This window comes from Lactuca saligna, chromosome 1 (assembly GCF_052625555.1).
Source record: "Lactuca saligna cultivar CGN05327 chromosome 1, ASM5262555v1, whole genome shotgun sequence".
In the NCBI taxonomy this organism is placed as follows: Eukaryota; Viridiplantae; Streptophyta; class Magnoliopsida; order Asterales; family Asteraceae; genus Lactuca; species Lactuca saligna.
In genome coordinates this window covers 189,354,747-189,381,295 of record NC_136417.1, presented here as the reverse complement: position 1 = coordinate 189,381,295, position 26,549 = coordinate 189,354,747, and the positions used below count along the sequence as shown (strand labels likewise).

General features: G+C 35.2%; 2 protein-coding genes, 1 long non-coding RNA gene and 1 pseudogene across 6 annotated transcripts; all 4 read left to right on the top strand.

The window, feature by feature from the left end:
- The first annotated feature begins 10,914 nt into the window (after window positions 1-10,914).
- LOC145014475 (uncharacterized) lies at window positions 10,915-12,605 on the top strand. Its single transcript, XM_078972851.1, has 2 exons — window positions 10,915-12,014; window positions 12,083-12,605. Exons 1-2 carry the CDS (start codon window positions 10,915-10,917, stop codon window positions 12,603-12,605), a joined length of 1,623 nt encoding a protein of 540 aa, XP_078828977.1.
- A 697-nt stretch (window positions 12,606-13,302) lies between these two features.
- LOC145014466 (pyrophosphate--fructose 6-phosphate 1-phosphotransferase subunit beta 2 pseudogene) lies at window positions 13,303-14,118 on the top strand (annotated as a pseudogene). The gene is made up of 2 exons (XR_013665541.1): window positions 13,303-13,521; window positions 13,958-14,118. The product of XR_013665541.1 is annotated as a pyrophosphate--fructose 6-phosphate 1-phosphotransferase subunit beta 2 pseudogene (transcript).
- Window positions 14,119-16,857: 2,739 nt separating this feature from the next.
- Window positions 16,858-17,384, top strand: LOC145046928 (uncharacterized). Its single transcript, XR_013682089.1, has 3 exons — window positions 16,858-16,948; window positions 17,083-17,194; window positions 17,296-17,384. It is a non-coding gene; the product is annotated as an uncharacterized LOC145046928 (long non-coding RNA).
- A 3,110-nt stretch (window positions 17,385-20,494) lies between these two features.
- On the top strand, window positions 20,495-26,122 carry LOC145046913 (pyrophosphate--fructose 6-phosphate 1-phosphotransferase subunit beta-like). 3 transcript variants are annotated; one of them, XM_078995179.1, is made up of 16 exons: window positions 20,495-20,787; window positions 21,224-21,379; window positions 21,510-21,631; window positions 21,821-21,874; window positions 22,097-22,203; window positions 22,515-22,620; window positions 22,947-23,010; window positions 23,238-23,326; window positions 23,437-23,568; window positions 23,664-23,834; window positions 24,314-24,429; window positions 24,544-24,655; window positions 24,757-24,841; window positions 24,914-24,958; window positions 25,047-25,115; window positions 25,298-26,122. In XM_078995179.1, exons 1-16 carry the CDS (start codon window positions 20,598-20,600, stop codon window positions 25,372-25,374), a joined length of 1,695 nt encoding a protein of 564 aa, XP_078851305.1. In that variant the 5' UTR covers window positions 20,495-20,597; the 3' UTR covers window positions 25,375-26,122. The 3 variants fall into 3 exon arrangements, 2 of the variants coding, with proteins under 2 accessions (XP_078851305.1, XP_078851311.1); XM_078995185.1 differs by having other exon boundaries at window positions 20,672-20,787; window positions 21,165-21,379; XR_013682087.1 differs by lacking the exon at window positions 25,298-26,122 and having other exon boundaries at window positions 24,728-24,841.
- The last annotated feature ends 427 nt before the right edge of the window (window positions 26,123-26,549 follow it).

The window sequence follows — 26,549 nt, the reverse complement described above, 5'->3', positions numbered from 1 at the left end:
ACCCAGAGCACGGACCATCATGGAATGTGAAGTTATTAAATTTAAAGAAAAGGAGGTTCAAGAGACGGTGGAAAAGAAGGGGGTGAAGAAGAAAAAGAGGAAAAGGCAAGCCCAAGCAGCTGAAGATGAAGCAATGAAAAGAAAAAAAGATGAATTAAAAAGGGCTTACAAGAAAAGGATCCACGCTTACAAGACCAAGTACAAATCACAAAAAGTTAGGCGTGTGTTCCCGATGCTCGAAGATGACAAAACGTAGATGGGAAGGAGTCTAGCTCATGACTCCTCAAAAAGAAGCGCTTGGCGGGAGGCAACCCGTTATATAGAGTTTGCTTTCTTTTACTTTTAGTTTTATTTATTTATTTATTTATTTTTTTATTTCCCCTTCATTTTTATTCATAATCCTCCAAATCATCGGGCATGTCTGCTTGAGAGTGTGCATAGCCTAAGTGTGGGGTGAAATGATTCATAATAAATAGAAAAATTTTGAAAATTATGCAAATTTTTAAATGACTCGCCGAGTCTGACCACGACTCGACGAGTCCACATGGATTCCAAAAAAGCATTTGACTTCGCGACTAGACTCGGCGAGTCTGACCACGACTCGACGAGTCGGTCGTATTTACAGAAAAAAAAAATTCAAAATTAATTTTACATTGGGTAAGTAGGGTTTTAACCCTAAAGAATCAGTTTCACTTATACACTCGACGGGCCGTTTTTGCAACTTCTCCTTCAAGCATTCATCAAGTTCTTCAAGATCTTCCAAAATTCTTAAGCACAATCCAAAAAGGTATCAAATTTCTTCCTATTTTATGTTAAGAGCATGATTATAAGGTTATCCAAGGTAGAAATTGCATGAAAAACCCGTTTTTGAGAAGTTCTAAATTTCTAGGGTTTTGATTTCTCATGAATTAAGTTGTTTTGAATGCTTATTTTGGCCTTAATACATCAATACTAAGTGTTGAGACAAAACCCTTGAAAGAATTTACAGGTTTAATGGTCCAATTTGATGAGACCCGTCGACCGACTCGTGCAGGTTGCGCGACTTGCTGAGTCGGGCATGGACTCGACGAGTCCAGTCGATTTACAGAGACAATCCAGTTTTTAATTATATTCTGTGTTTTCTGGGTTTTGTGTATATGTTTTGCAGAAATCATGTTCAGAAGAGGACAATCTTCTAGTGGTAGCCAAGGGGAGTTTCCATGGCTAAATTGCCCGCAAATTGAATCCGCTTCAACAATGAGGAAGTGGAAGAAGAAGCTCTCCGACATTAAAAAGAAGGAGGTGTATGTGCCGAACAGAATTGATTGGGAGTGGCTGCAAAGTGTTAGATACGAAGAAGAATTAGCTCCTTACCTTTTGAAGGAGTTCCAACATGAAGGCGAGACAATGATCTGCGATGGGTGGAGCCGGGTCTTCCGCATACAAGAGCCGGTCTATTTAGAGCTTTGCTTGGAGTTTTTCTCCACAGTATCTTTTACCGGGGGAGTGGATGTGTATCATCTGGCGAGCTTTACTTTTTATCTTGGGGGCGAGTATCGTCAATGCTCGGTGGTGGACCTTGCCTGCCGACTAGGGATCTATGATCAACCCTTGGTGTCAACAAACATCTTTCGGGCCTTTTTGGCAAACACTCACATGGTGTTCCCCGATGGAGTTACAAGCATGGGTTGGTGGAATACTATAGGAAATAAAGTTTACATCCCAAAGTCTGCACAAGAAGGGAGCATCCGATCCCCGACTCACCGCCTCATTCACCGCCTTATTTCCTCCACCATCAACCAAAGGAAAGATGATGACAAGGTCTCCAACCTTGACGTTTTCTACCTATGGAGCATAATAACACCCGGCGTCTTTTGCAACATCCCGTGGTATATTGCTTCATACCTCTCGGAGGGTGCGGTCAAAGATCGCAAAACCTCTCGTATCAATGGAGGAATGTTTGTCACTCGATTGGCTAATTCATTCGGGTTGATGAACCGTGGTGCCTGGAACTTCATGACATTGATCCCGACACCCCCGTTTAATCCCATTCTTTTCCGAAGAGCATGGATAATTGAAGACTATGGTGGTGGCCATTATGCCATCCCAAATGATGACCCAGTTGTTGGTCCCGAAGCACCGGGAAGGAGGGTGAGATCAAGAAGAGAACGGGATGTGGAGGACGAGCCGCCAGTGATTCCGGTCGAGAATGAAGACGTACCAATGGATTGGTACAATGTAGAGATGAGGCGGATGCAGGATCAAATGGCGAGGGGGCTGAACTTTAGCAATCAATCCCACATACGACTTTTTGACCACTTCAGTATTCCACATATTGATGGTGGGAATTACCCATTCATTCCATCTTGGGATGAGAGGATTGGTGCGCGACGAAGCGGAGTCGGGGGAAGTGGAGCCAACAATGATGATGAGAAGGATGAAGATTGATTTTGATGTTTTTGTGTTTTTAGTCAAACAATTTCAATTTTTATTTTGTTTTTTTTTGGTGTGTATGCTTTGAGATTTTATTATGTTTAATGGTTGTTTGCTTTAGTTATTTTTCAGGACTGAATTATGATTGCTTGCTTAGGATGGTATAGAGATGTAAAGCATGGATGTTTTTGCGAGTGAGAGCGAGTCAAGGAAGCGGGTTTGTAATGTCAAAGTGTCAAGTCCGGTCCTAGGGGTATGAGCAATTGAGTCCGCATGTGAGGAAGGGTTAAAGAAGTTTTTAGAGGCTAAAAAAGTTGCCACATACCAAGATTTTTCGTTCAGTGGCCAACTCGTCGAGTGCACTAAGCTGACTCGACGAGTCGCCTTGTATTTCCACAAATTCTGAGAAGGCGCGCTGCTACTCGACAAGTCCATCATAAGACTCGACGAGTCGTTCATTTTTATGCCGAACGACTGCTGATTTGATGCTAATACTTATACCACTTGCTTCCTTCTAATTTCATATCCATTCTTGAAGATCTTACACCAATTTTCGCATATTTGGAGCGACCCACACGAGACATGGATGGGATGTTCCCATGTATAAAGTTTATTGAAGTTGGAGCTTAAATGAGAGTGATCAACCTATCCACTGTTATCCCAGGGGAGTTTGTTCCAATTCCCTCTTTATTTTTCTGTTTTTATGTATAATATGCAATGAGGGCATTGCATCACATAAGTGTGGGGTATTTTGATATGTGCATATTTAGTGTGTATTAAGTGTAGTTTATTTATTCATATATTAGCTAAATTGTTGCATATTATGGACAAAAGGTACTTAAAAGTGTTAAATTATGTTTTTCAGTCCAAAGATGAAGCTCGGAAGCGAAAGGAAGCAAGAGAAGCGGTTAGGAGCTCAAGAGTGGAATGAAGAAAGAAAACACCCATAAAAAGGCTTCTACTCGTCGAGTCGAGTCTTGACTCGACGAGTCCGGTCGCGGAATCAGAAGGATAATGATTCGGAAGTCAAGATAGTTATCGGATTATGAAAGATGTGAGAGGGACTCGACGAGTCACCATATGACTCGACGAGTCGGAACGCATATATAAAGATAACTCCACAAATCGAGAAGAGAGAATTCTGGGAAGTTTCAGAAGTGCTTAGCTGCGAATAAGAAGCCAGGAGAACCCTAGAAGTCGACCAAGGAAGCTAGAATCCAATCCCCGGAGTAATTAAGGCATAATTTCACCATTCTACTTAATTCTTTTGTTTTGTCAACATGATTAAGCAACTTGAACTTATTTGTTTGCTGTTATTTACCTTAGTTATGAACTAAATTCTTTAGACTTCTATTTGGGAATACAAAGTTGACAATATGGTTTGATTGATTGGTAGGATTAATTCCAAGTTGGTGATTAATTGTTATTTTAGCTTGCTAAAGAACTTTGTGTATGAATGATAATTAATTTTCTGTTAATAGGAAGATAATTGATTAGCATGAACATCTATTGATTATCAACCTCATATGATATGTGACCACTATACCATATGTCTAGATTTAATGAACATGAAACTAGGATTAATAAGGAAATTGAGTAAACTCATGTGCAAGCATGTAAGATGACCATCAAACAAGAGGTTAATTAAGAATAATGAATTAATTAGCTATTGCAAGTCTAACTTAACCCGAATAATTAATCTAGTAAATATAATTAAATTAAGCAATTGGCCACTATTTGAATTAGTTTATTTGCTAAGGATTAGGGTAGTGAACATAAACCTAATCACTTGAATCGGTAACCAACGAAAGAATTAATCCATTGCACTATTACCCTAAAATCAACCATAAAGTTAACCGAGTTGAACTAAACAGAAGTTCCTCTCCCATTATTGAATCTAGTTAATTTGTCCTTTTCTAGTCTTGAATTAGTTAGTAAGTTTCTAGTCTTGTAAAACTAGAGAAAAAACCCCTATTTGCTTAATCAACTTAGATAGAATTAGTTTTTAATTTAATTTTCCGTTCCCTGTGTTCGATACCCTGCTTATTTAGCTATACCACAATTGATAGGTTCACTGCCTTTTGTGTGTTATTTGATAATTAAAGTAGGATTAAAACTAAGTGATTTTTACACACATCATGCACTTCGGAAGAGTCCCAGCATATGTTTTTGCTGGTAAAAGGTTCGCAGGGGCAATAGGAGTCACTGTGGCAGCGTTGATCGCCACAAGTTGTTGCTTATTGGAGGATCCTTGCGGGGCCCCTCTTTTCCTTTTATTCCACCCCTTCTTGTGGTAGTCGGGGTTGGACTTTTGTGGTACGGGAGTAGGGTTTGTTATGTTCTGAGGTTTCCGGTGATCGATGAGGGATTGTGCTAGTTCCCTGGCGCTATCGAAAGTAATAGGCCTGGAAGCTATAACACTCGACTGGATCTGGGCCGACATCCCCCAGATATATCTTTCTATCTTTTTGCTCTGGGGAGCAACCATGTCATGGCATAAGTTTGCCAGATCACAGAACCTATTCGTGTAGGTTCCTATGTCAGATCCAACCATTTGCAGGTTCCAGAGTTCCTGCTCGAGTTTTTGTATTTCTCCCCGAGGACAATACTCTCTCATCAGCATGTCTTTCAAGTGTTCCCAGTTGATGGAATATGCCACCACTAGAGTTAGGGATTTAACATGGTCGTTCCACCATGTTAATGCTCTATCAGAGAAGGTACAAGCTGCGAACTTGACCTTGTTGCTTTCTTGGAAAGCGCAGATTTCAAAGACAGATTCCATCTTTTCGATCCACTTCCTTAACACCATAACCCCACCAGTACCGTTGAAGCTGCGGGGTTTGGCGTTTGTGAAGTCCTTTTAGGTGCATTCCCGAGGGTGTCCATGGCTTTCGCCGTGGTTCGAGGGAGGTGCACCTGTTCCCGATATGCTAGGGATAGGAGTGTTGATTGCTGACACAGCAGCTGCAACTGCTGCTGTGAAAGCTGCCTGGAACACGTTGGCATCAAAGGGGTTAGGTGGTAGAGGAGGTTGAGGTTGCGGTTGTGGTGGTGGAGGAGGCGGTGGTATCGGTGTTTCGTTGATTAGATTACGCCTTGTACTTCTGTGTGGTGGCATATTTAACTATACGTTTAAAAGATGACGACATGGATAAGAATAAATGATTTATGAATGTGTCTCATGGACTAACTCCCCATAGTCCAACAATAGAATGAATAGAATAATTAACTGAAAGTGACGACATTTGGATAATAATTTCCATATGATTAGATATCTGTCAATAATATTGTAATTACAGATGTAATAAGTTCGGGAAAAATGGCCTAGAAGTAGGCCTTACATCAACCAAGATGGAAAATTTTGACAGAAATAAGACTAGATCAAGACCTAACAGGTATAAGATTTATACAGATAGGAAATTAGCCCAAAGTTTTACATAAACTAGGTTATATCCAAAAGATGAGATGACGATATTCTATCGGCGACGGGAACTGCTAGCATGAGTCCTCGATCCCGACAGTAGACGTTCAATGTCCCTTATACGCCTGTCCGACCTTGCTTGCTGAGCTCGAAGTTCTCTAACTTTTGCTCGGGTTTCAGCAAGTTCCCTCTGCAGATTTGCATTGTGGACCAGAATCCTTTCATGAGCAGACTCTAGTTGGCGAATGTGGATAGTGTTAACACCAGAATTGGCGTTCACTTCCGAAACTTGATTTATAGTCGCTTGAGCCATGATCGTGTTTCGAGAAATCCTACGCACCATGATTGGTAGTACTCTATCAGCAGAACCTCCTTCAGTGAGGTTGTAGAAACTTCGGTCTCCATTGTAGGGAATGGGTGGACCTTGTTCCTGACTTCATTCAGTCAAGTTAATGGCCCACAAGGGTGTGGGTCCTTGAAACACAGGACGAGGGTTCAGGTTTGGGTTTTGAGCAGCTGGGGATAGGTTGTTGACTACTGGCTCCAAGTCCGAACTATTGGAAAAGCCCTCAGCATGGTGATCATCCAAAGGAATTGGGTGATCATCTTCTGGTTCTGCCTCTAGCCAACCAGCATTGCCTTGGTTTGGGAAGTACGGATCGCCATGGTGAAATCCAGCCATCTTAATCTACGTGAGAAAAGGGATATAAGAAATAGTTTCAATAGACGAACTAACTATGATAATTACAGTAAGATCAAATACCCATATGGTATTTCTTTATGGTTGTGTTGGTAAGTTTTTAGACTTGTTGCCACATCACAACCACTCTTGGGCATATGCTAATCACTCCTCGGACCAGCATAGTTGATCAGGCTATGCTATTCCCAAGACTGACTATATATCCCCAGGCTCACTTGTGATGTTCAACAATCGTAATACTTTTGTTCTTGTCATTGTGACACCGGTTTTAGTATGAATGCAGGCACGTATACTTTGTTAAATATTTTATTATTTAAAAGTATAACTCTTAGACAGAGTGTTTTAATCCCATGTATTTATAGTTAGTATATCTTTTATGGGTTGATATACTTAATTCACTATAAACAATGCTTTGATACCAATCTGTCACACCCCAAAACCACGAACGGCGGAAACGTTCAGGGGTGGAGGACGTCATGTACAATATCACAACAGTGTAATATAATAAACAAGCAACAACATCATCCATTGCATTATAAGTAAAGTTTTAATACATGTGTGTTTCTTTCATTGTAGTAAGACACCAAAAATATACAATCAAAATAAAAGACGAGACTTGTCTGCTCCGTCTTCTCAAAAACCTGGCCTCCGTACCTGTCTACTGATGACCTGAGAATACAAGTTATTTTGAAAGCGAGTATCAGCTTTAAAGCTGGTGAATTCATAAGTATATAAGTGTCATTGCCTTGTTTGTGAAAATCTGTTATAAAGGCCATGTAAATCGTTAAATGAAAATGTTGGTGTACGTATGAAAACCCTAGAAAAACCCTTATTTTCTATAAGTATGAAATGTAGTCTTCTACTAAGACCCAAATGTTCTGTACGTATGAAGTGTAGTCTTCTACTAAGACCCAAATGTTTTGTAAGTAAAATGATAGTTTTCCTTTAATTGTTTAGTACTAAAGTACTTAGTCTAACTCATCGTTTATGTGAAAGAATCACAAAATAAAGTAAACAGGAAAATGTACTACTGTAAGTGTTGTCACTAGGTACTAGGACCAACACATCATATGTAACTGTTATCCCAAGGTACTAGGGTTAACACAACCTATATAACCTAATGAACATCCGAAGATTGTCCAATTGTCCTCTGTAGCAGCAGTAGGGGGAAGGAAGGGTTAGTCACTTTAAAGGTACTCCTAATATAAGTAATAACCGTAGGCATCCGTAGATGTTCATCACCCACTGTTGCTAACAGATGGGTTCCGGAATGGTTAGTCCCGTACGTATATCCTGAGTAACTGTGGGATAGAGGCCCATCTAGGTATCCCGAGGTACTGGGGATAGGGTCCTGTCTAGATATCCCGAGGTACTAGGGATATGCAGGAAGATTTAAACAGAAGGTACTAATAAATCATCCTCGCAATTCGAGATACAAGTATTCATGTAAATGTACATAATTAAGTGTATCTACGTGAAGGTACTCATGTAATGCGTTCATGTACGCGTATTCATGTATCATGTAAGTATATGTAAACGTACTCATGTATCATGTAATCAAATGTAAAGGTACTCATGTATCAGGTAATGTACTGGTATAGACTCATGAATGAACTGACTCTTGTGTGATTCCTTGTAATAGGAATTATGTTTGATATCTCCAAATTATCCCTATGATAGTTTGCTGGAAGGTAATTGGTTATTCAAGTAGGTTTATACACTCTTACTACTCAAGGGTGTGAGAAACTAAATGAAAACTGTAAACTATAACATCCATACATATATAAGAATATAAGTGTACATGCATAGTTTAGTTCAATAATGTAAAATGGTTTTATAAGACCTCTTATGGGTTTTTGAACAATAATTAACAATGACTTGATGTCATTTATAATATACATTTCAAAGGTAAAACAATTGATAACAATGCGTTTTTAAGATTTAAAACCATTTCATGCATCACATTTTGTAGTATGTGCGATCTGTTAAATGACAAACACTGTTATAAAATACATAACAATGATTTAATAACATGTTTGTTTCTACTTGTATTCCCCCCCCCCCCCCACTTTAAAGCATTTAAAATCATTTAAAACATTGATTAGGGGTATGAACTCACCTGTAGTTGGTGATTGGAATGAAATGAACGGTATCGGATTGCTAGGTGCCAAGCGTGGACTTGTGAACACACTACGATCCTAATGAACATATAATCACACATATATGCACTCAATTAGACACAATTTACTAATTGATAATGTTTAAGACATCCTAGGCATAATAAACACTTTATTTAAGTATTTTAAGCCATAAGGATTGCATCTAAGCTATTGTGGGACAAGGTATTTGTGTTTAGGGTTACCAAAGGACCTTATATGAGAGTTTACTCTCTATAATCCATCACACATGGAGTTTACGGTTGTAAACGCTTGAGTTTACGGCCGTAAACTCCCAAACATGTGTGTTTGGTGTGTTTTGAAGTCCCAAATGCTTTCTAGAATTGTTCTAACTTAGTGGCTAAGTCCTTGGAAGGGTTTAAGGTCTAGAAGTACTCCAATTAGGAGTTTACAGCCTCAAGGCCATTTCCCTTAGAGTTTACGGCCGTAAACTCTAAGTATGGTGGGTTTTTGTTGTTTTCAAGTCTCTTGCATTTGAAGGATATGTTCTAGACAATTGTTTAAAGCTAATGAGAACCCTAGGCACACTTTGGTGCCATTCTTTTGAGTTTACGGCCCAAGAGCATTCTCTTGGCCATAAACTCACTTTGATGAGTGATTTTTATGTATTTTGGTTCTTCATTTTTGTGGGAAACAATTCCATGAAGGGGTCTAGGGCTTTAGGTGTCTTGAAGACACCCTTTTGTCCATTTCAATGGAGTTTACGGCCTAAGCTTCTCTTGGGCCGTAAACTCACTTTTGTTTGTGTCATTTGATGTGTTTAAGACCTTGTTCTACTTGGGGAAATAGTCTAGATACAAGCCTTTAAGTCCTAGTGTCCTCAAAACACCATTTAGTGTTGGAAATGTGGAGTTTACGACCTAAGAGGGTTCTGGGCCGTAAACTCCCAATCTTGGGTGGATTGTGGCTTGTTTTCTTGTCCCTAACATGCATACATAAACATATAAGGCCTTATCATAACACAAGTATCGGTTTTGGCTTCGTTTCAGGAGTTTACCGCTCAAGAACACCTCGAGGTGTAAACTCCTAGATTTCATGTTTTAGCCTTCTAAAACATGTTATAGAGACGTATAAAGCTTTCTAACAATACTATAAAGAGTTACTCACGTTTTGGTATAAAAACCCGAAGATCCGTCAGAGAGAAAATGGATTTTCTCTAGTCGAAAATGTGAATAATGAATGATTTTGGTTTAGAAATCTATTTATAGTCCTGAGATATGTTGGCAGAAAATATTTTTATTCCTGAAATGATCCCTAATAAATTAGAGTGTTGGAATAACAGTGTTGCACCAAACCCAAGTGCACCCACTCTCCTGATATTTCCTGAAGTGTGAACCCTGAATTTCTCAAACTTACGCGAAGAGTCTGAAAATTAACTGTGACTGCTACTACTTCTATTGAAGTGATATAGTTTGTACGGAATGGAAATTTCGGGTTGTCACATTGATTATATGACTTCTTCTCAAGAACAAGAAACACAAGGATCATCTACATGAGTTGATCAACCTCAATTGTGGGACTTTGTGACTAAGCTCGATAAACTTGCTGGAGTAGGAGGATGTTGGAAGTTCAAGTGTAATCTTTGCAGTGAAACCCGATAATGGTCATATTCTAGAGTTAGAGCACATTTTCTTGGCATAAAAGGTAATCTATTATTCAAATTAGTGTGTGTGTGTGTGTGTGTCTATGTAATTTTCAATTTTCAATTTATGTTATTGACTTATTGTATTGAAGTATTGAACTATTGATTCATTAACAATTGTAATGAAATAAGAGGCTGTGATTTTTGTTTTGATTCATGTTATTCAATAGAACTATTTAATTATTTATTCATGAACAATGGTAAAGAAATAAGAGGTTTTTGATTCACTTTCTTGTTTTGATTAATGTAATGTAATTGAATTTATAATGTTAATGATGACCTTATTTTTTTCATGTTGTGTAATTGAGAATGTTAATGTTTTTATGTTGTTTAATATAGGTACCGGGATTTCTATTTGCAAGAAAGCAACAAGAGTTGACCAACTTAACATGACACAATTAGAAGATGAGTATGAAAAGAAGAAAACCGAGTCACAAGCAAAAGAAGTCCAGTTGCCATGTGAAGTTGGTGTTGGATTTAAGAAAAGAAAAGGTATTTAACACCTATTGAAAGAGCTTTTGGTGTTGAAATTAGGGACCAACTGGATCAAGAAATAGCTAGAATGTTTTATACTAGAGGTTTACCTTTTAATCTTGCAAGAAATCCACACTATATCAGGGCTTTTCAGTTTGCTGCTAACAACAAAATTGATGGTTATGTACCTCCTGGTTATAATAAGCTAAGAACAACATTACTACAAAAAGAAAAAGATAATGTTCACAAGCTATTGGAGCCACTTAGGTCTACATGGAAAGAAAAAGGTGTGACTATTGTGAGTGATGGCTTGAGTGATCCTACAAGAAAACCTCTAATCAACTTCATGGCTACCTCAGGCAATGGTCCTTTGTTTCTAAAGGCAGTGAATTATTTTGGGGAAGTGAAAGATAGATTTTTTATTGCTGCATTGATGAAGGAAGTCATCAATGAAATTGGTCATGAAAATGTTGTGCAAATCATTACCGACAATGCAGCAAATTGTAAGGCGGCTGGAGAGATTATAGAGAGTCAGTTTCCTCACATCTATTGGACACCATGTGTTGTTCATACACTTAATCTTGCTTTGAAGAACATTTGTTCACCAAGGAATGTGGAAACAAATGAACTAACATATGAACAGTGCCGCTGGATAAAAGAAGTTCATAAAGAGGTGTTTGCAATAAAAAATTTCATCATGAGCCATAACATGAGGCTCTCGATTTTCACCAAGTTTACTCCTCTTAGGTTGCTTTCTGTTGCTGACACTCGCTTTGCCTCCATCATTGTGATGCTTAAGAGATTGAAACTTATCAAAAGGGGTCTTCAAGCTATGGTCATAAGCGAAGAATGGTCTTCTTATAGATTAGATGATACTGAGAAAACAAACTCTGTGAAAGAATATATTTTGAATGATGATTGGTGGGATAAAGTAACATATATTCTTAGTTTCACTGGACCTATATATGAGATGATTAGAGCTTGTGACACTGACAAGCCATGTTTACACTTGGTCTATGAGATGTGGGATTCTATGATTGAGAAAGTGAAGATTGAGATCTACAAGAAAGAAAATCGTCTGACATCTCAAATAAGTAGTTTTTACGACGTTGCGCATCGTATTTTAGTGGCTCGATGGGCGAAGAATAACATTCCCCTACATTGTTTAGCTCACTCTTTACATCTAAGGTATAAGATTTTAAATTATAAACTTGATTTGTATTATATATTTATGTTTTAACTTTTGGATGTTGTAGATATTATAGTGATGCATGGTTAATGGAGGATTCTACAAGATGTGCTCCACATAGGGATGGACAAATTTCACAAGAAAGGATGAAATGCTTTCGAAGGTTGTTTCCTAATGATGATGAGTATGGCAGAGTCCTTGATGAGTATGCAATGTTTTCAATGAAGAGTGGTCATTTTGAAGATTTAACAAGCCTTTCAAAGACGGCTATTATGGAACCCAATAATTGGTGGGTTAACTTTGGTGCTCAAACTCCTTTTCTCCAGACTTTGGCTTTTAGATTACTTGGACAACCTAGTTCTTCTTCTTGTGCTGAGTGTAATTGGAGTACTTATGCATTTATTCACTCGCTTAAAAGGAACAAGTTGACTACAAGTCATGCTCAAGACTTGGTTTACATCCATAATAATCTCCGATTTTTGTCAATGACTCCGAAAGATGATGTAAAGATGTGGAATGTGGGCGGAGATGCTTTTGATTCAATGGAAGACGTCGGATTTTTGGAGTTTGCAGATCCCTCACTAGATTAACCCGACTTTGAAGATGATTTAATTATTGATAATTAGTTACTTTTGAAACATTTAGTATTTTGGGAGTTTAAACTTTACATATTTTGGAATTTCTTTAATATATATATATATATATATATATATATATATATATATATATATATATATATGTTTTTTCATATTTTTTATATTGCCGTATCTGTGCCGTATCCGTATCTTGAATTTTTGAGTTTTGTCATTTCCCGTTTCCGTTCCATATCCGTTTCCCGTTGCCGTATCCGTTTCCGTGCAACTTAGGTTCTTCAACTAGTCATTTTTCATCGACATGATAACCAAAACATCGTCCGATTTTGAAATTAATTATACTGTTATAATCGTCACAAAATGCCGATTCTTCGTAATTAAAATAAGAAATTTACCAATTTTTATACAAACTAATAAACACTTTCAAACCCACCCTCTCCGTTAATATTTTTATTAAATTTTATAATAATTTTCTAGTTACCATCTCATTTTAGTAAAGACCCGATTATTATTATCTTTGTTAATAAATATACAGTCAACTCATACTCTCATTGTGTTAGATTTTTCAAATATCAGAATATTCCAAATAATACCCGAATGTTTTTTGTTTTGTGCGAAGACTCCAAGTCTAAGGACATTATTGTCTTTCAACCTTCATTACCAACAACCAAGCTTACTATCTATCCCCCGAAGGACACTGATTCTCTATCCACTCTCCGATCAATGGCTCCGCCTTCCCAACTGCTCAACGGCGCTGGTGTCACCGCCGGAAAGTCGATTACTAGTCGTATGGCTTCCGTCTACAACGAAGTACAAAACAGCCGTCTTGATCATCCTCTTGCTCTCCCTTCCGTTTTCAGAAGCCCCTTTAAAATCGTCGATGGTCCCGCTAGCTCCGCTGCCGGAAATCCAGGTATTTCTCACATCACATTGATACTGAAGTGAATTTACGACTCCTGTAAAAGCAAAACTATTTATGCTAAGATCACAATTGATCGGAGTCCTTTAAATGATGGATTGATAATAATCTTTCTAATTCAGTCACTGCTGCATTGGATAAACAAGAATTTAAGTGTTTTGTTAGCTATGTTAACTGATTACATTGTGTGTAGATGTTAATTAGGTTTTATGATCGAATTTTGCATTTTGAGTTTTAAAGCTAACTGCTTACCATAAAGACCTAGTGAAACCCCTGTAAAAAAACGAACCAGTACTAAAACAAATCGGAGATTTTTTTTTATAATCCAAAATCACATAAAAGAATTGCAAAACACATCTAATCACCTGCAGAGATCGAGTGTAAAGATGAAGGATTGTGACTTCAGTTGTGCTTGTTCTAATGCTTTCAGATGAAATTGCAAAACTTTTCCCATCCCTGTTTGGGCAACCATCAGCAATATTGGTGCCAGGTGAATCTAATGAATCAGGATCTGCCTTGAAGATAGGAGTTGTGTTGTCAGGAGGACAAGCACCAGGAGAGCATAATGTTATATCTGAAATTTTTGGTTAGGATTTTGAACTTCCATTTCCTATTGTTCATATTGTTCATACTTCATATGATATGATTGAAAGTTGAATACAATTCAAATTAACTGTGTATCAAATTCAAATCTTTTCTCCCATTGCTTGGTGCAGATTACTTACAGGAATGCTGCAAAGGAAGTACTTTGTATGGGTTCAAGGGTGGGCCAGCTGGGATCATGAAGGGAAAATATGTGGTCTTGACCCCTGACTATATTTATCCTTACAGAAATCGGGTAAATATTAAAATGAACCTTTTCTCATTACAGATGGTATATGATAATCTATTATAAGTATAGATGGTATATGATAATCTATTATAAGTATGTAACTGATCAAATGTTAAACTAGTTCAAATATTAAACATATAAATCTTGAAATGCTTGAAGGTAAGAGTGTCTGAATGCAACTGATTTTCATACAGTTTGATGTTTTGTTTTAATTCACTACATCAGGGAGGATTTGATATGATCTGTAGTGGGAGAGACAAAATTGAGACTCCAAAGCAGGTGTCAATCATTGAGCCTTTGCTTACCTTGTTGATTTTTATATAATTGGGTGGATTTTTCAAAGTATAATAACCCAATAAAAAATGAATTGAACGTACAATGCTATAATTGGGTAGATTTTTCAAATTACAATGCCTTATTAATATCCATGCAGATCCTTAAAATTTAATAATGAAGCAAAGATAGAAATTTTGATTTGTATGCACCTGAAATTGAATCCAGTTTAAGCAAGCTGAAGATGTAGCAATGAATCTTGATTTGGATGGGCTTGTGGTTATTGGTGGAGATGATTCAAATACAAATGCCTGCCTTCTTGCTGAAAACTTTAGGTGAAGGATTACCCTTGATGTATTTGTATATGTGCTAATCAGTTTTTTTGGTGCTTAGATTCATGGTAAACTTCAATAACATAAATTTGAAGATATTAAAATTAGTATTGCACTATTGTAAGTCTGTTTAGTCTTCTCCCATGAAGTAAAAAAGAGACACCGATGTATAGCTTATTGGATTAAGTCATGTTTCCATTATGTTCATTAAGTCAAAAAGAAATAACAACATAGCCCCTTTGTTATACATTGTTGAGTTATGATGATAACAAAAAACAAAAAAAAACATTGTACTTTGAAAAAGTTTTCTATTTGGTTGACAATATTGGTATAATTAGAGGTAGATTTTTGAAAGCACAATGTTGTAACATGAGGAAATAATAAACATTGCTATTTCTTTCATTTATCTCTTGATTTTCACACTTGTAAGTTCTTCACCAAAATTGCATGTTCACCATTGATGACATCACCTCACTTTCTTGTAATTTGATTATTATACAGATTTATTCTGAGCAAATTGGAAATGTGATGATAGATGCTCGTTCTACAGGAAAATATTATCATTGTGAGCTCATTTGCCTTTACTCATTCACTATATCTATCTGCATTCTCCCTGGCCTCTGATTTTGTAGGATTAAGTTTATGTTTTTTCACTTTTTGTCCTTATCTTACTGTCTCTTAACGTTTTTAGTCCATTGGTCATCCGTCCAATTTAACACTCCATTCGTCAATTATATATAAAATGACCGTTTTTCCCTCAAATAAAATGTAAAATAACACTCGTATCTTCAGTTGTACGCCTAATGGGACGTGCTGCTTCCCACATTACATTACAGTGTGCTCTGCAAACTCATTCAAACATCACTCTTATTGGGGAGGAGGTACTAAATCTTCTTCCACCACATAACAATAACATATTATTAAAATATATTATATATGTAATTTTTGAAAATTCAAATATGGAAGATAATGAAAATGTTACTTACTGCAGGTTGCCTCTGAGAAGCTGACTTTGAAAAATGTTACAGATTACATAGCGGATGTAATTTGTAAACGTGAAGGTCTTGGTTATAACTATGGTGTCGTACTCATACCTGAAGGACTTATTGATTTCATTCTTGAGGTATTTACTATTTAAGCTTTCTAGGTTTAATTTTTCTACGATGAGGGCATTTATGTCATTTGTTTGTAATTATTTATTTATTTGTGATTTTTCAGGTGCAACAACTTATTTCGGAACTAAATGAAATTTTGGCGAGTGGAATTCTAGACGAGAGTGGCAAATGGAAAGAGAAGCTTATTCCTCAGTCTCTACAGCTTTTTGAGATACTTCCTCCTACAATTCAAGATCAATTGATGCTTGAAAGGGATCCCCATGGAATTGTTCAGGTGATTTTCACTTTCCTTTCAATCTAATCTATCATAATTCATAATTCATAAATGATGTGTGTTTATTATATTTATACCGAGTAAATTACACGAATGGTCCCTATGGTTTGAGGTAATTTACGCGTTTGGTCCCTAAGTTATTTTTTCAACTCGGAAAGTCCCTACTGTTTGTTTCTGTTCTTACGCGCTTGGTCCCTGTCTAACCTAAAAAAACTAATATTTAAATACGAAAAAATGGTGGAGTAGATAAGATAAGGTGAGGCGGTGGGGTGGGGTGGGGCTGGGGGTGTATTTATTTAAATAAATTAAAAAATGAAGGTCTAAATAGTTTTTTAAGGTAACACAGGGACCAAGCGCGTAACAAAAACAAACAGAAGGGATCTTCTGAGTTAAAAAAATAAGTTAGGGACCAAACGGCGTAAATTACCCTAAACCATAGGGACCAGTCATGTAATTTACTAATTTATACCTTAACTTAGGTTGCGAAAATATAAACATAGAAAATGCTTATGCAAATGGTTGAAAGTGAATTAGAGAAGAGGAAGCAAGTGGGCCAATATGCATGCCACTTTAAAGGCCAGTCCCATTTTTTCGGGTACTTGAGAACTCTAATCATCCAGCATTTTCTTTAGGGCTAAATGCAAGAAATAGTAGAATGCCTTTTTATTTGTTCACAATATTAATATTAATATTAATATTAATATGTGGGATTTGATTTGTATGTGTCAGTTATGAAGGACGATGTGGTTTGCCATCAAACTTTGACTCTTCTTACTGTTATGCATTGGGTTATGGTGCTGGAGCTCTACTCCAGGGTGGTAAATCCGGACTAATATCTTCCGTATGTATCTTTTCCTTCACCAACTTATAAAATTTATCACTTACAAGCTCACGGCTACAATTATAAACGTAATCTCAAAGGGCATTATTGTCTTTTCATAGGTTGGAAATTTGAGTGCACCCGTGGAAGAATGGACTGTTGGTGGAACTCCATTGACTTCTTTAATGGACGTGGAAAGGAGACATGGTAAGCCATCGATCAATATATTTGTTTTTTTGTTATGACTTATGATTACTAAAGGGGTAAAAAAGTAAATTTGAAAATTAACTGTAAGTAAATGTGTAGGTAAATTCAAGTCTGTGATAAAGAAGGCGATGGTTGAGCTTGATGGTGAGTTGGTAACTTTGGAATATTTTTCTTTGACAAATTTGGTTCGTAATTTAATTACATTTTCATTTTAAGGTGCACCATTCATGAAATTTGCATCCCTGAGGGAGGAGTGGGCCCTTCAAAACAGATATATACTAAAATTTATAAATAAAGAAAAAAATGTTGTTCTATTCTATAAGGGAATAAATTATTGTAATTAAATAAACTTATGTTTGGGGGAAAAACAAAGACTTTTTTGTTTCGCATAATGGAATGGAATTGGAAGGAATGTTGTGTAAACAGTAAATGATTTTTATAAAATATATTTGTGTAGGTCCCATTCAGTTTGTTGGAGCGGAAGCTGATAGAGCCAACCACACTTTGTTGTTGGAGCTTGGAATCCAGGTCTAACTTCACCCTACTACTAAACATTTTCAGATATATTTTTTCCGGTATGTTTTACAAAGTACAAAATATTTATAATATGAGTAAAACATAAGTTTATTGGCGGATTGGGATTGGGTATATGATCGTTGGCTCACAACCAATGTGCCTCCCAAGATTATTACATTAATGTATATCTTGTTTGTAAATAAATAAATTAAATCATGATGATGATGATGAAATACTATTTTGATATGAATGTTTGGGCACATTAGAGCTTATGATTCGGTGGTTGGAATAAACAGTTTCTTTCTTACATATAAACTCGTTTCATTATCTTCTTTATTATGTTATTGTGTACATGTTATCAACAAAAAGAGGCGATATATAAAATGAATAAAAAAAACATTTTTGTGAAGTAATGAAGAGACATCTTTTGAAGGAAATTAAAAGTTTCTCAAATTAGGTTAAAAAAATGTAAACATATTGTTTTGCTTTTTGATCACCAATTGTTAAAAAAAATGGGTTCATCTAGCAATTTTTTGTAATAAAAAGGGTCTTATAAGGTGGTTGATGGAAATATCCAATTTGCATCGTATTCTAGGAAAACAAATTTGGTTAAATTAGTTAAGAAACATGCATGCCTTTTAAACAAAATATTCCTTCGTTAACTGTTCAAAGTATACATACAAAGACTCAAAAAGTATAGATGCAAGGGATTAAGATTGTTAAATTTGTAAATATAATGGCTAGAAACGACAGGTTTGCAACAGAAAATTTATGAGTGCTTCTTTTCTTTGTCTAAAGCCTTAAGGTTGATGAGGGTAATTTTTCGGGTTTCGGTTTATTCTTGTTGGGTAATTTGGGGTTTTCATGTTAAAAAAATACCCGTTATCCAACCCAAATTAAATTTGGGTAATTCGGATAATGGGTCGGGTTTGGGTAATTCGGGTATTACCCGATATATATATATATATATATATATATATATATATATATATATATATATATATATATATATATATATATATATTTGATTGACACATGTTACATAGTATAAGCTCTACGAAAGAAAATTTTTTTTTTTAAATAATTCAGGTAATTCCTGAAACCCAACAAACGTACCTTATATCCGACGAAAAAAAATTGGGTTACTCGAATACTAAAAAAAAATTAACCCGATACCTAATTTACCCAACCCGATTTATGCGATACCCGAAAAAATCAGACGGTTAATTAAAGTATCAGGTATTTTCGATAGGGCTATAAAACCTCATAACAGAAAGCCAAAATACATATAATGGCCGACTCCTCTAGTTTTAGATTATACTAGAAAGTACAGTGTTCAACATACAACTTTGATATGAAAAGTTGTTGACCATGCATATTTGAAAAATCTTTTTGCAAAAAGTTTTTATATGCTAACTCCGAGTAAATATTAGAAACCAAAGTGAATTCATATTTGTTTTTTCAAAAAAATCACTTTTAACCACTTTTTGCTGCGCCACACAACACACACAATATTTGGGTTTTCGCAGCTGTTTGTTTTTTTGGAAAACTTTTTACTTAAAAATTGTTGCATGTGTGCTACGTGGCGCAACATTGGACCATCATCTTCAAATCACTTCTCACTTACTTTAAGTTATAGTATTATTCAACTTAGATTTGTTTGTTTTTTTTTTCAACATGATTTTTATTATTTTAATAATATTTGAAGAATATGTAAACAATTGGAGTATATTTTACATAATTTCAAATAATTTCAAAATCGTTTGGTAAATTTCATATAAATATTTTTTTTGTTATATTATTTATAACCAAATATTAATAAATTATAAAGTTAATCATTAATATTACCAAATTTATTGAAATTAACCGGAAAAATAATCATCGTCTTCAAAATTTTAACAAAGTGAACATGTTATTAGCTAAATTAACAATTTTGTTTATTGTTATTTAGCAAATATTATGTTTAATTCTTTTATATAAAACAATTTAAAAAGATAATATCATTACAATGATCTTTATATTTAATTTGTATATGATTAAACAAAATAAATTTTTTACTTATATTTATTTTAATTACTGAATAGTTAGTTTCAGTTTATTACAACAGTCTGCAGAGATTAAAAAATAAAATTTTGCAGCTGTTTGTTTTCCTTTTTTTACTACATAGGGTTGCAGATGTGGTCGGCAGACTTTAACTGTTTTCACTTCAAAAAAACAAATAAGACCTTAATGGTCTATAGGTATGAGCAGATTTAGATCTTCAAACAAATGCAATTATTCAATGTAATGAAAATCGGCAAATTCAATAAAATTATAATTTTTTTTAGTATGATTCATTTAAGTTCGTATAAACATTTTTTTTTGTTTCTTAGGAATGAGGATTTATTTTTTTTATTATAAACAATATGTTTTGTTGGCCGTATGCTTATTCACTTTTTTTTTATTTTTTTTATTATTTTTTTTTATGGCTAAAAATATTTCTAAAGTAAATTACTTTTTTTGGTCCCTCCACTTTAGTGCCAAAGAGAATCTTTTATCTTAGCATTATTGGTTTATGTTTCGAATAATACCCGAATGTTTTTTTGTTTTGTGCGAAGACTCCAAGTCTAAGGATATTGTTGTCTTTCGACCTTCATTACCAACAACCAAGCTTACTAGCTATCCCCCGAAGGATACTGATTCTCTATCCACTCTCAGATCAATGGCTCCGCCTTCCCAACTGCTCAACGGCGCTGGTGCCACCGCCGGAAAGTCGATTACTAGCCGTATGGCTTCCGTCTACAGCGAAGTACAGAACAGCCGTCTTGATCATCCTCTTGCTCTCCCTTCCGTTTTCAGAAGCCCCTTCAAAATCGTCGATGGTCCCGCTAGCTCCGCTGCCGGAAATCCAGGTATTTCTCACATCATATTGATACTGAAGTGAATTTACGACTCCTGTAAAAGCAAAACTATTTATGCTAAGATCACAATTGATCGAAGTCCTTTTTAATGATGGATTGATAATAATCTTTCTAATTCAGTCACTGCTGCATTGGATAAACAAGAATTTAAGTGTTTCGTTAGCTATGTTAACTGATTACGTTGTGTGTAGATGTTAATTAGGTTTTATGATCGAATTTTGCATTTTGAGTTTTAAAGCTAACTGCTTACCATAAAGACCTAGTGAAACCCCTGTAAAAAACGAACTAGTACTAAAACAAATCGGAGATTTTTTTTTATAATCCAAAATCACATAAAAGAATTGCAAAACACATCTAATCACCTGCAGAGATCGAGTGTAAAGATGAAGGATTGCGACTTCAGTTGTGCTTGTTCTAATGCTTTCAGATGAAATTGCAAAACTTTTCCCATCCCTGTTTGGGCAACCATCAGCAATATTGGTGCCAGGTGAATCTAATGAATCAGGATCTGCCTTGAAGATAGGAGTTGTGTTGTCAGGAGGACAAGCACCAGGAGGGCATAATGTTATATCTGGAATTTTTGGTTAGGATTTTGAACTTCCATTTCCTATTGTTCATATTGTTCATACTTCATATGATATGATTGAAAGTTGAATACAATTCAAATTAACTGTGTATCAAATTCAAATTTTTTCTCCCATTGCTTGGTGCAGATTACTTACAGGAATGCTGCAAAGGAAGTACTTTGTATGGGTTCAAGGGTGGGCCAGCTGGGATCATGAAGGGCAAATATGTGGTCTTGACCCCTGACTATATTTATCCTTACAGAAATCAGGTAAATATTAAAATGAACCTTTTTTCATTACAGATGGTATATGATAATCTATTATAAGTATGTAACTGATCAAATGTTAAACTAGTTCAAATAGTAAACATATAAATCTTGAAATGCTTGAAGGTGAGAGTGTCTGAATGCTACTGATTTTCATACAGTTTGTTGATTTGTTTTAATTCACTGCATCAGGGAGGATTTGATATGATCTGTAGTGGGAGAGACAAAATTGAGACTCCAGAACAGGTGTCAATCATTGAGCCTTTGCTTACCTTGTTGATTTTTATATAATTGGGTGGATTTTTCAAAGTATAATAACCCAATAAAAAATGAATTGAACGTACAATGCTATAATTGGGTAGATTTTTCAAATTACAATGCCTTATTAATATCCATGCAGATCCTTAAAATTTAATAATGAAGCAAAGATAGAAATTTTGATTTGTATGCACCTGAAATTGAATCCAGTTTAAGCAAGCTGAAGATGTAGCAATGAAGCTTGATTTGGATGGGCTTGTGGTTATTGGTGGAGATGATTCAAATACAAATGCCTGCCTTCTTGCTGAATACTTTAGGTGAAGGATTACCCTTGATGTATTTGTATATGTGCTAATCAGTTTTTTTGGTGCTTAGATTCATGGTAAACTTCAATAACATAAATTTGAAGATATTAAAATTAGTATTGCACTATTGTAAGTCTGTTTAGTCTTCTCCCATGAAGTAAAAAAGAGACACCGATGTATAGCTTATTGGATTAAGTCATGTTTCCATTATGTTCATTAAGTCAAAAAGAAATAACAACATAGCCCCTTTGTTATACATTGTTGAGTTATGATGATAACAAAATGTGGTGTGAAAGTGCTTATTTGATTATTATATTCCACAGGAGTAGAAAATTAAAGACACGAGTGATTGGATGCCCAAAGACTATTGATGGTGACTTGAAATGCAAAGAGGTTCCTACAAGTTTTGGTTTTGATACTGCATGCAAGGTAATTCCAGTTATAACTTTGAGCAACAAACTTACATTTATCTGTTTACTGTAGCATTCTACTTTTGTTTCTTTATATTACAACCTTGTACTTTCAAAAAACAAAAAAAAACATTGTACTTTGAAAAAGTTTTCTATTTGGTTGATAATATTGGTATAATTAGAGGTAGATTTTTGAAAGCACAATGTTGTAACATGAGGAAATAATAAACATTGCTATTTCTTTCATTTATCTCTTGATTTTCACACTTGTAAGTTCTTCACCAAAATTGCATGTTCACCATTGATGACATCACCTCACTTTCTTGTAATTTGATTATTATACAGATTTATTCTGAGCAAATTGGAAATGTGATGATAGATGCTCGTTCTACAGGAAAATATTATCATTGTGAGCTCATTTGCCTTTACTCCTTCACTATATATATCTACATTCTCTCTGGCCTCTGATTTTGTAGGATTAAGTTTATGTTTTTTCACTTTTTGTCCCTATCTTACTGTCTCTTAACGTTTTTAGTCCATTGGTCATCCGTCTAATTTAACACTCCATTCGTTAGTTATATATAAAATGACCGTTTTGCCCTCAAATAAAATGTAAAATAACACTCGTATCTTCAGTTGTACGCCTAATGGGACGTGCTGCTTCCCACATTACATTAGAGTGTGCTCTGCAAACTCATCCAAACATCACTCTTATTGGGGAGGAGGTACTAAATCTTCTTCCACCACTTAACAATAACATATTATTAAAATATATTATATATGTAATTTTTGAAAATTCAAATATGGAAGATAATGAAAATGTTACTTACTGCAGGTTGCCTCTGAGAAGCTGACATCGAAAAATGTTACAAATTACATAGCGGATGTAATTTGTAAACGTGAATGTCTTGGTTATAATTATGGTGTCATACTCATACCTGAAGGACTTATTGATTTCATTCCTGAGGTATTTACTATTTAAGCTTTCTAGGTTTAATTTTTCTACGATGAGGGTATTTATGTCATTTGTCTGTAATTATTTATTTGTTTGTGATTTTTCAGGTGCAACAACTTATTTCGGAACTAAATGAAATTCTGGCGAGTGGAATTGTAGATGAGAGTGGCAAATGGAAAGAGAAGCTTATTCCTCAGTCTCTACAGCTTTTTGAGATACTTCCTCCTGCAATTCAAGATCAGTTGATGCTTGAAAGGGATCCCCATGGAAATGTTCAGGTGAGTTTCACTTTGCTTTTTATCTAATCTATCATAATTCATAATTCATAAATGATGTGCGTTTATTATATTTATACCGAGTAAATTACACGAATGGTCCCTATGGTTTGAGGTAATTTGCGCGTTTGGTCTCTAAGTTATTTTTTTAACTTGGAAAGTCCCTACTGTTTGTTTCTGTTGTTACGCGCTTGGTCCCTGTCTTACCTAAAAAAACTAATATTTAAATACGGAAAAATGGTGGAGTAGATAAGATAAGGTGAGGCGGTGGGGTGGGGTGGGGCTGGGGGTGTATTTATTTAAATAAATTAAAAAATGAAGGTCAAAATAGTTTTTTAAGGTAACACAGGGACCAAGCGCGTAACAAAAACAAACAGAAGGGATCTTCCGAGTTAAAAAAATAAGTTAGGGACCAAACGGCGTAAATTACCCTAAACCATAGGGACCAGTCATGTAATTTACTAATTTATACCTTAACTTAGGTTGCGAAAATAGAAACAGAGAAAATGCTTATGCAAATGGTTGAAAGTGAATTAGAGAAGAGGAAGCAAGTGGGCCAATATGCATGCCACTTTAAAGGCCAGTCCCATTTTTTCGGGTACTTGAGAACTCTAATCATCCAGCATTTTCTTTAGGGCTAAATGCAAGAAATAGTAGAATGCCTTTTTATTTGTTCATAATATTAATATTAATATTAATATGTATGTGGTAGTTACGAAGGACGATGTGGTTTGCCTTCAAACTTTGACTCTTCTTACTGTTATGCATTGGGTTATGGTGCTGGAGCTCTACTCCAGGGTGGTAAATCCGGACTAATATCTTCCGTATGTATCTTTTCCTTCACCAACTTATAAAATTTATCACTTACAAGCTCAAGGTTATAATTATAAACGTAGTCTCGAAGGGCATTCTTGTCTTTTCATAGGTTGGAAATTTGGGTGCACCGGTGGTAGAATGGACTGTTGGTGGAACTCCATTGACTTCTTTAATGGACGTGGAAAGGAGACATGGTAAGCCATCAATATTTATGCTAAAGGGGCAAAAAAGTAAATTTGTAAAATTAACCGTAAGTAAATGTGTAGGTAAATTCAAGCCTGTGATAAAGAAGGCGATGGTTGAGCTTGATGGTGAGTTGCTGCTAAGTTTGAAATCTTTTTCTTTGACAATTTTGGTTCCTAATTTAATTATATAACATCTGATATTTTTCATTTTAAGGTGCACCATTCAAGAAATTTGCATCACTGAAGGAGGAGTGGTCTCTTCAAAACAGATATATCAGTCCTGGTACTAAAATTTATAAATAAAGAAAAGAATGTTGTTCTATTCTATAAGAGAATAAATTATTGTAATTAAATAAACTTATGTTTGGGGGAAAAACAAAGACTTTTTTGTTTCGCATAATGGAATGGAATTGGAAGGAATGTTATGTAAACAGTAAATGATTTTTATAAAATATATTTGTGTAGGTCCCATTCAGTTTGTTGGAGCGGAAGCTGATAGAGCCAACCACACTTTGTTGTTGGAGCTTGGAATCCAGGTCTAAGTAACTACCTTCACTCTACTACTAAACATTTTCACATATACTTTTTTACGGTATGTTTTACAAATTACAAAGAGTAAATTACACGAATGGTCCCTATGGTTTAGGGTAAATTACATGTTTGGTCCCTAATTTATTTTTTTAACTCGAAAGGTTCCTACTGTTTGTTTTTGTTACATGTTTGGTCCCTGTCTTACCTAAAAAGACTATTTTGGCCTTGATTTCTTAATTTATTTAAATAAACACACCCTCAACCTCATCTATCTCACCTTACCTTACATACCCCATCATTTTTTCCTATTTAAATAATAGTATTTTTAGGTAAGCCGGGGACCAAACGCGTAACAAAAACAAATAGTAGGGACCAAGCGCATGACAAAAACAAACAATAGGGATCTTCCAAGTTAAAAAAATAAGTTAGGGACCAAACGCGCAAATTACCCCAAATCATAGGGACCATTCGTGTAATTTACTCAAATACAAAATATTTATAATATGAGTAAAAAATAAGTTTATTGGCGGATTGGGATTGGGTATATGATCGTTGGGTCACAGCCAATGTGCCTCCCAAGATTATTACATTAATGATATCTTGTTTGTAAATAAATAAATTAAATCATGATGATGATGATGATGATGATAAAATACTATTTTGATATGAATGTTAGGGCACATTAGAGCTTATGATTCGGTGGTTGGAATAAACAGTTTCATTCTTACATATAAACTCATTTCATTATCTTCTTTATTATGTTATTGTGTACATGTTATCAACAAAAAGAGGCGATAGATAAAATGAATAAAAGAAACATTTTTGTGAACTAATGAAGAGACATCTTGTGAAGGAAATTAAAAGTTTCTCAAATTAGGTTAAAAAAATGTAAACAAGTAATTGTTTTGCTTTTTGATCACCAATTGTTAAAAAAAAAACGGGTTCATCTAGCAATTTTTTGTAATAAAAAGGGTCTTGTAAGGTTGTTGATGGAAATATCCAATTTGCATCGTATTCTAGGAAAACAAATTTGGTTAAATTAGTTAAGAAACATGCATGCCTTTTAAACAAAATATTCCTTCGTTAACTGTTCAAAGTATACATACAAAGACTCAAAAAGTATAGATGCAAGGGATTAAGATTGTTAAATTTGTAAATATAAGGGCTAGAAACGACAGGTTTGCAA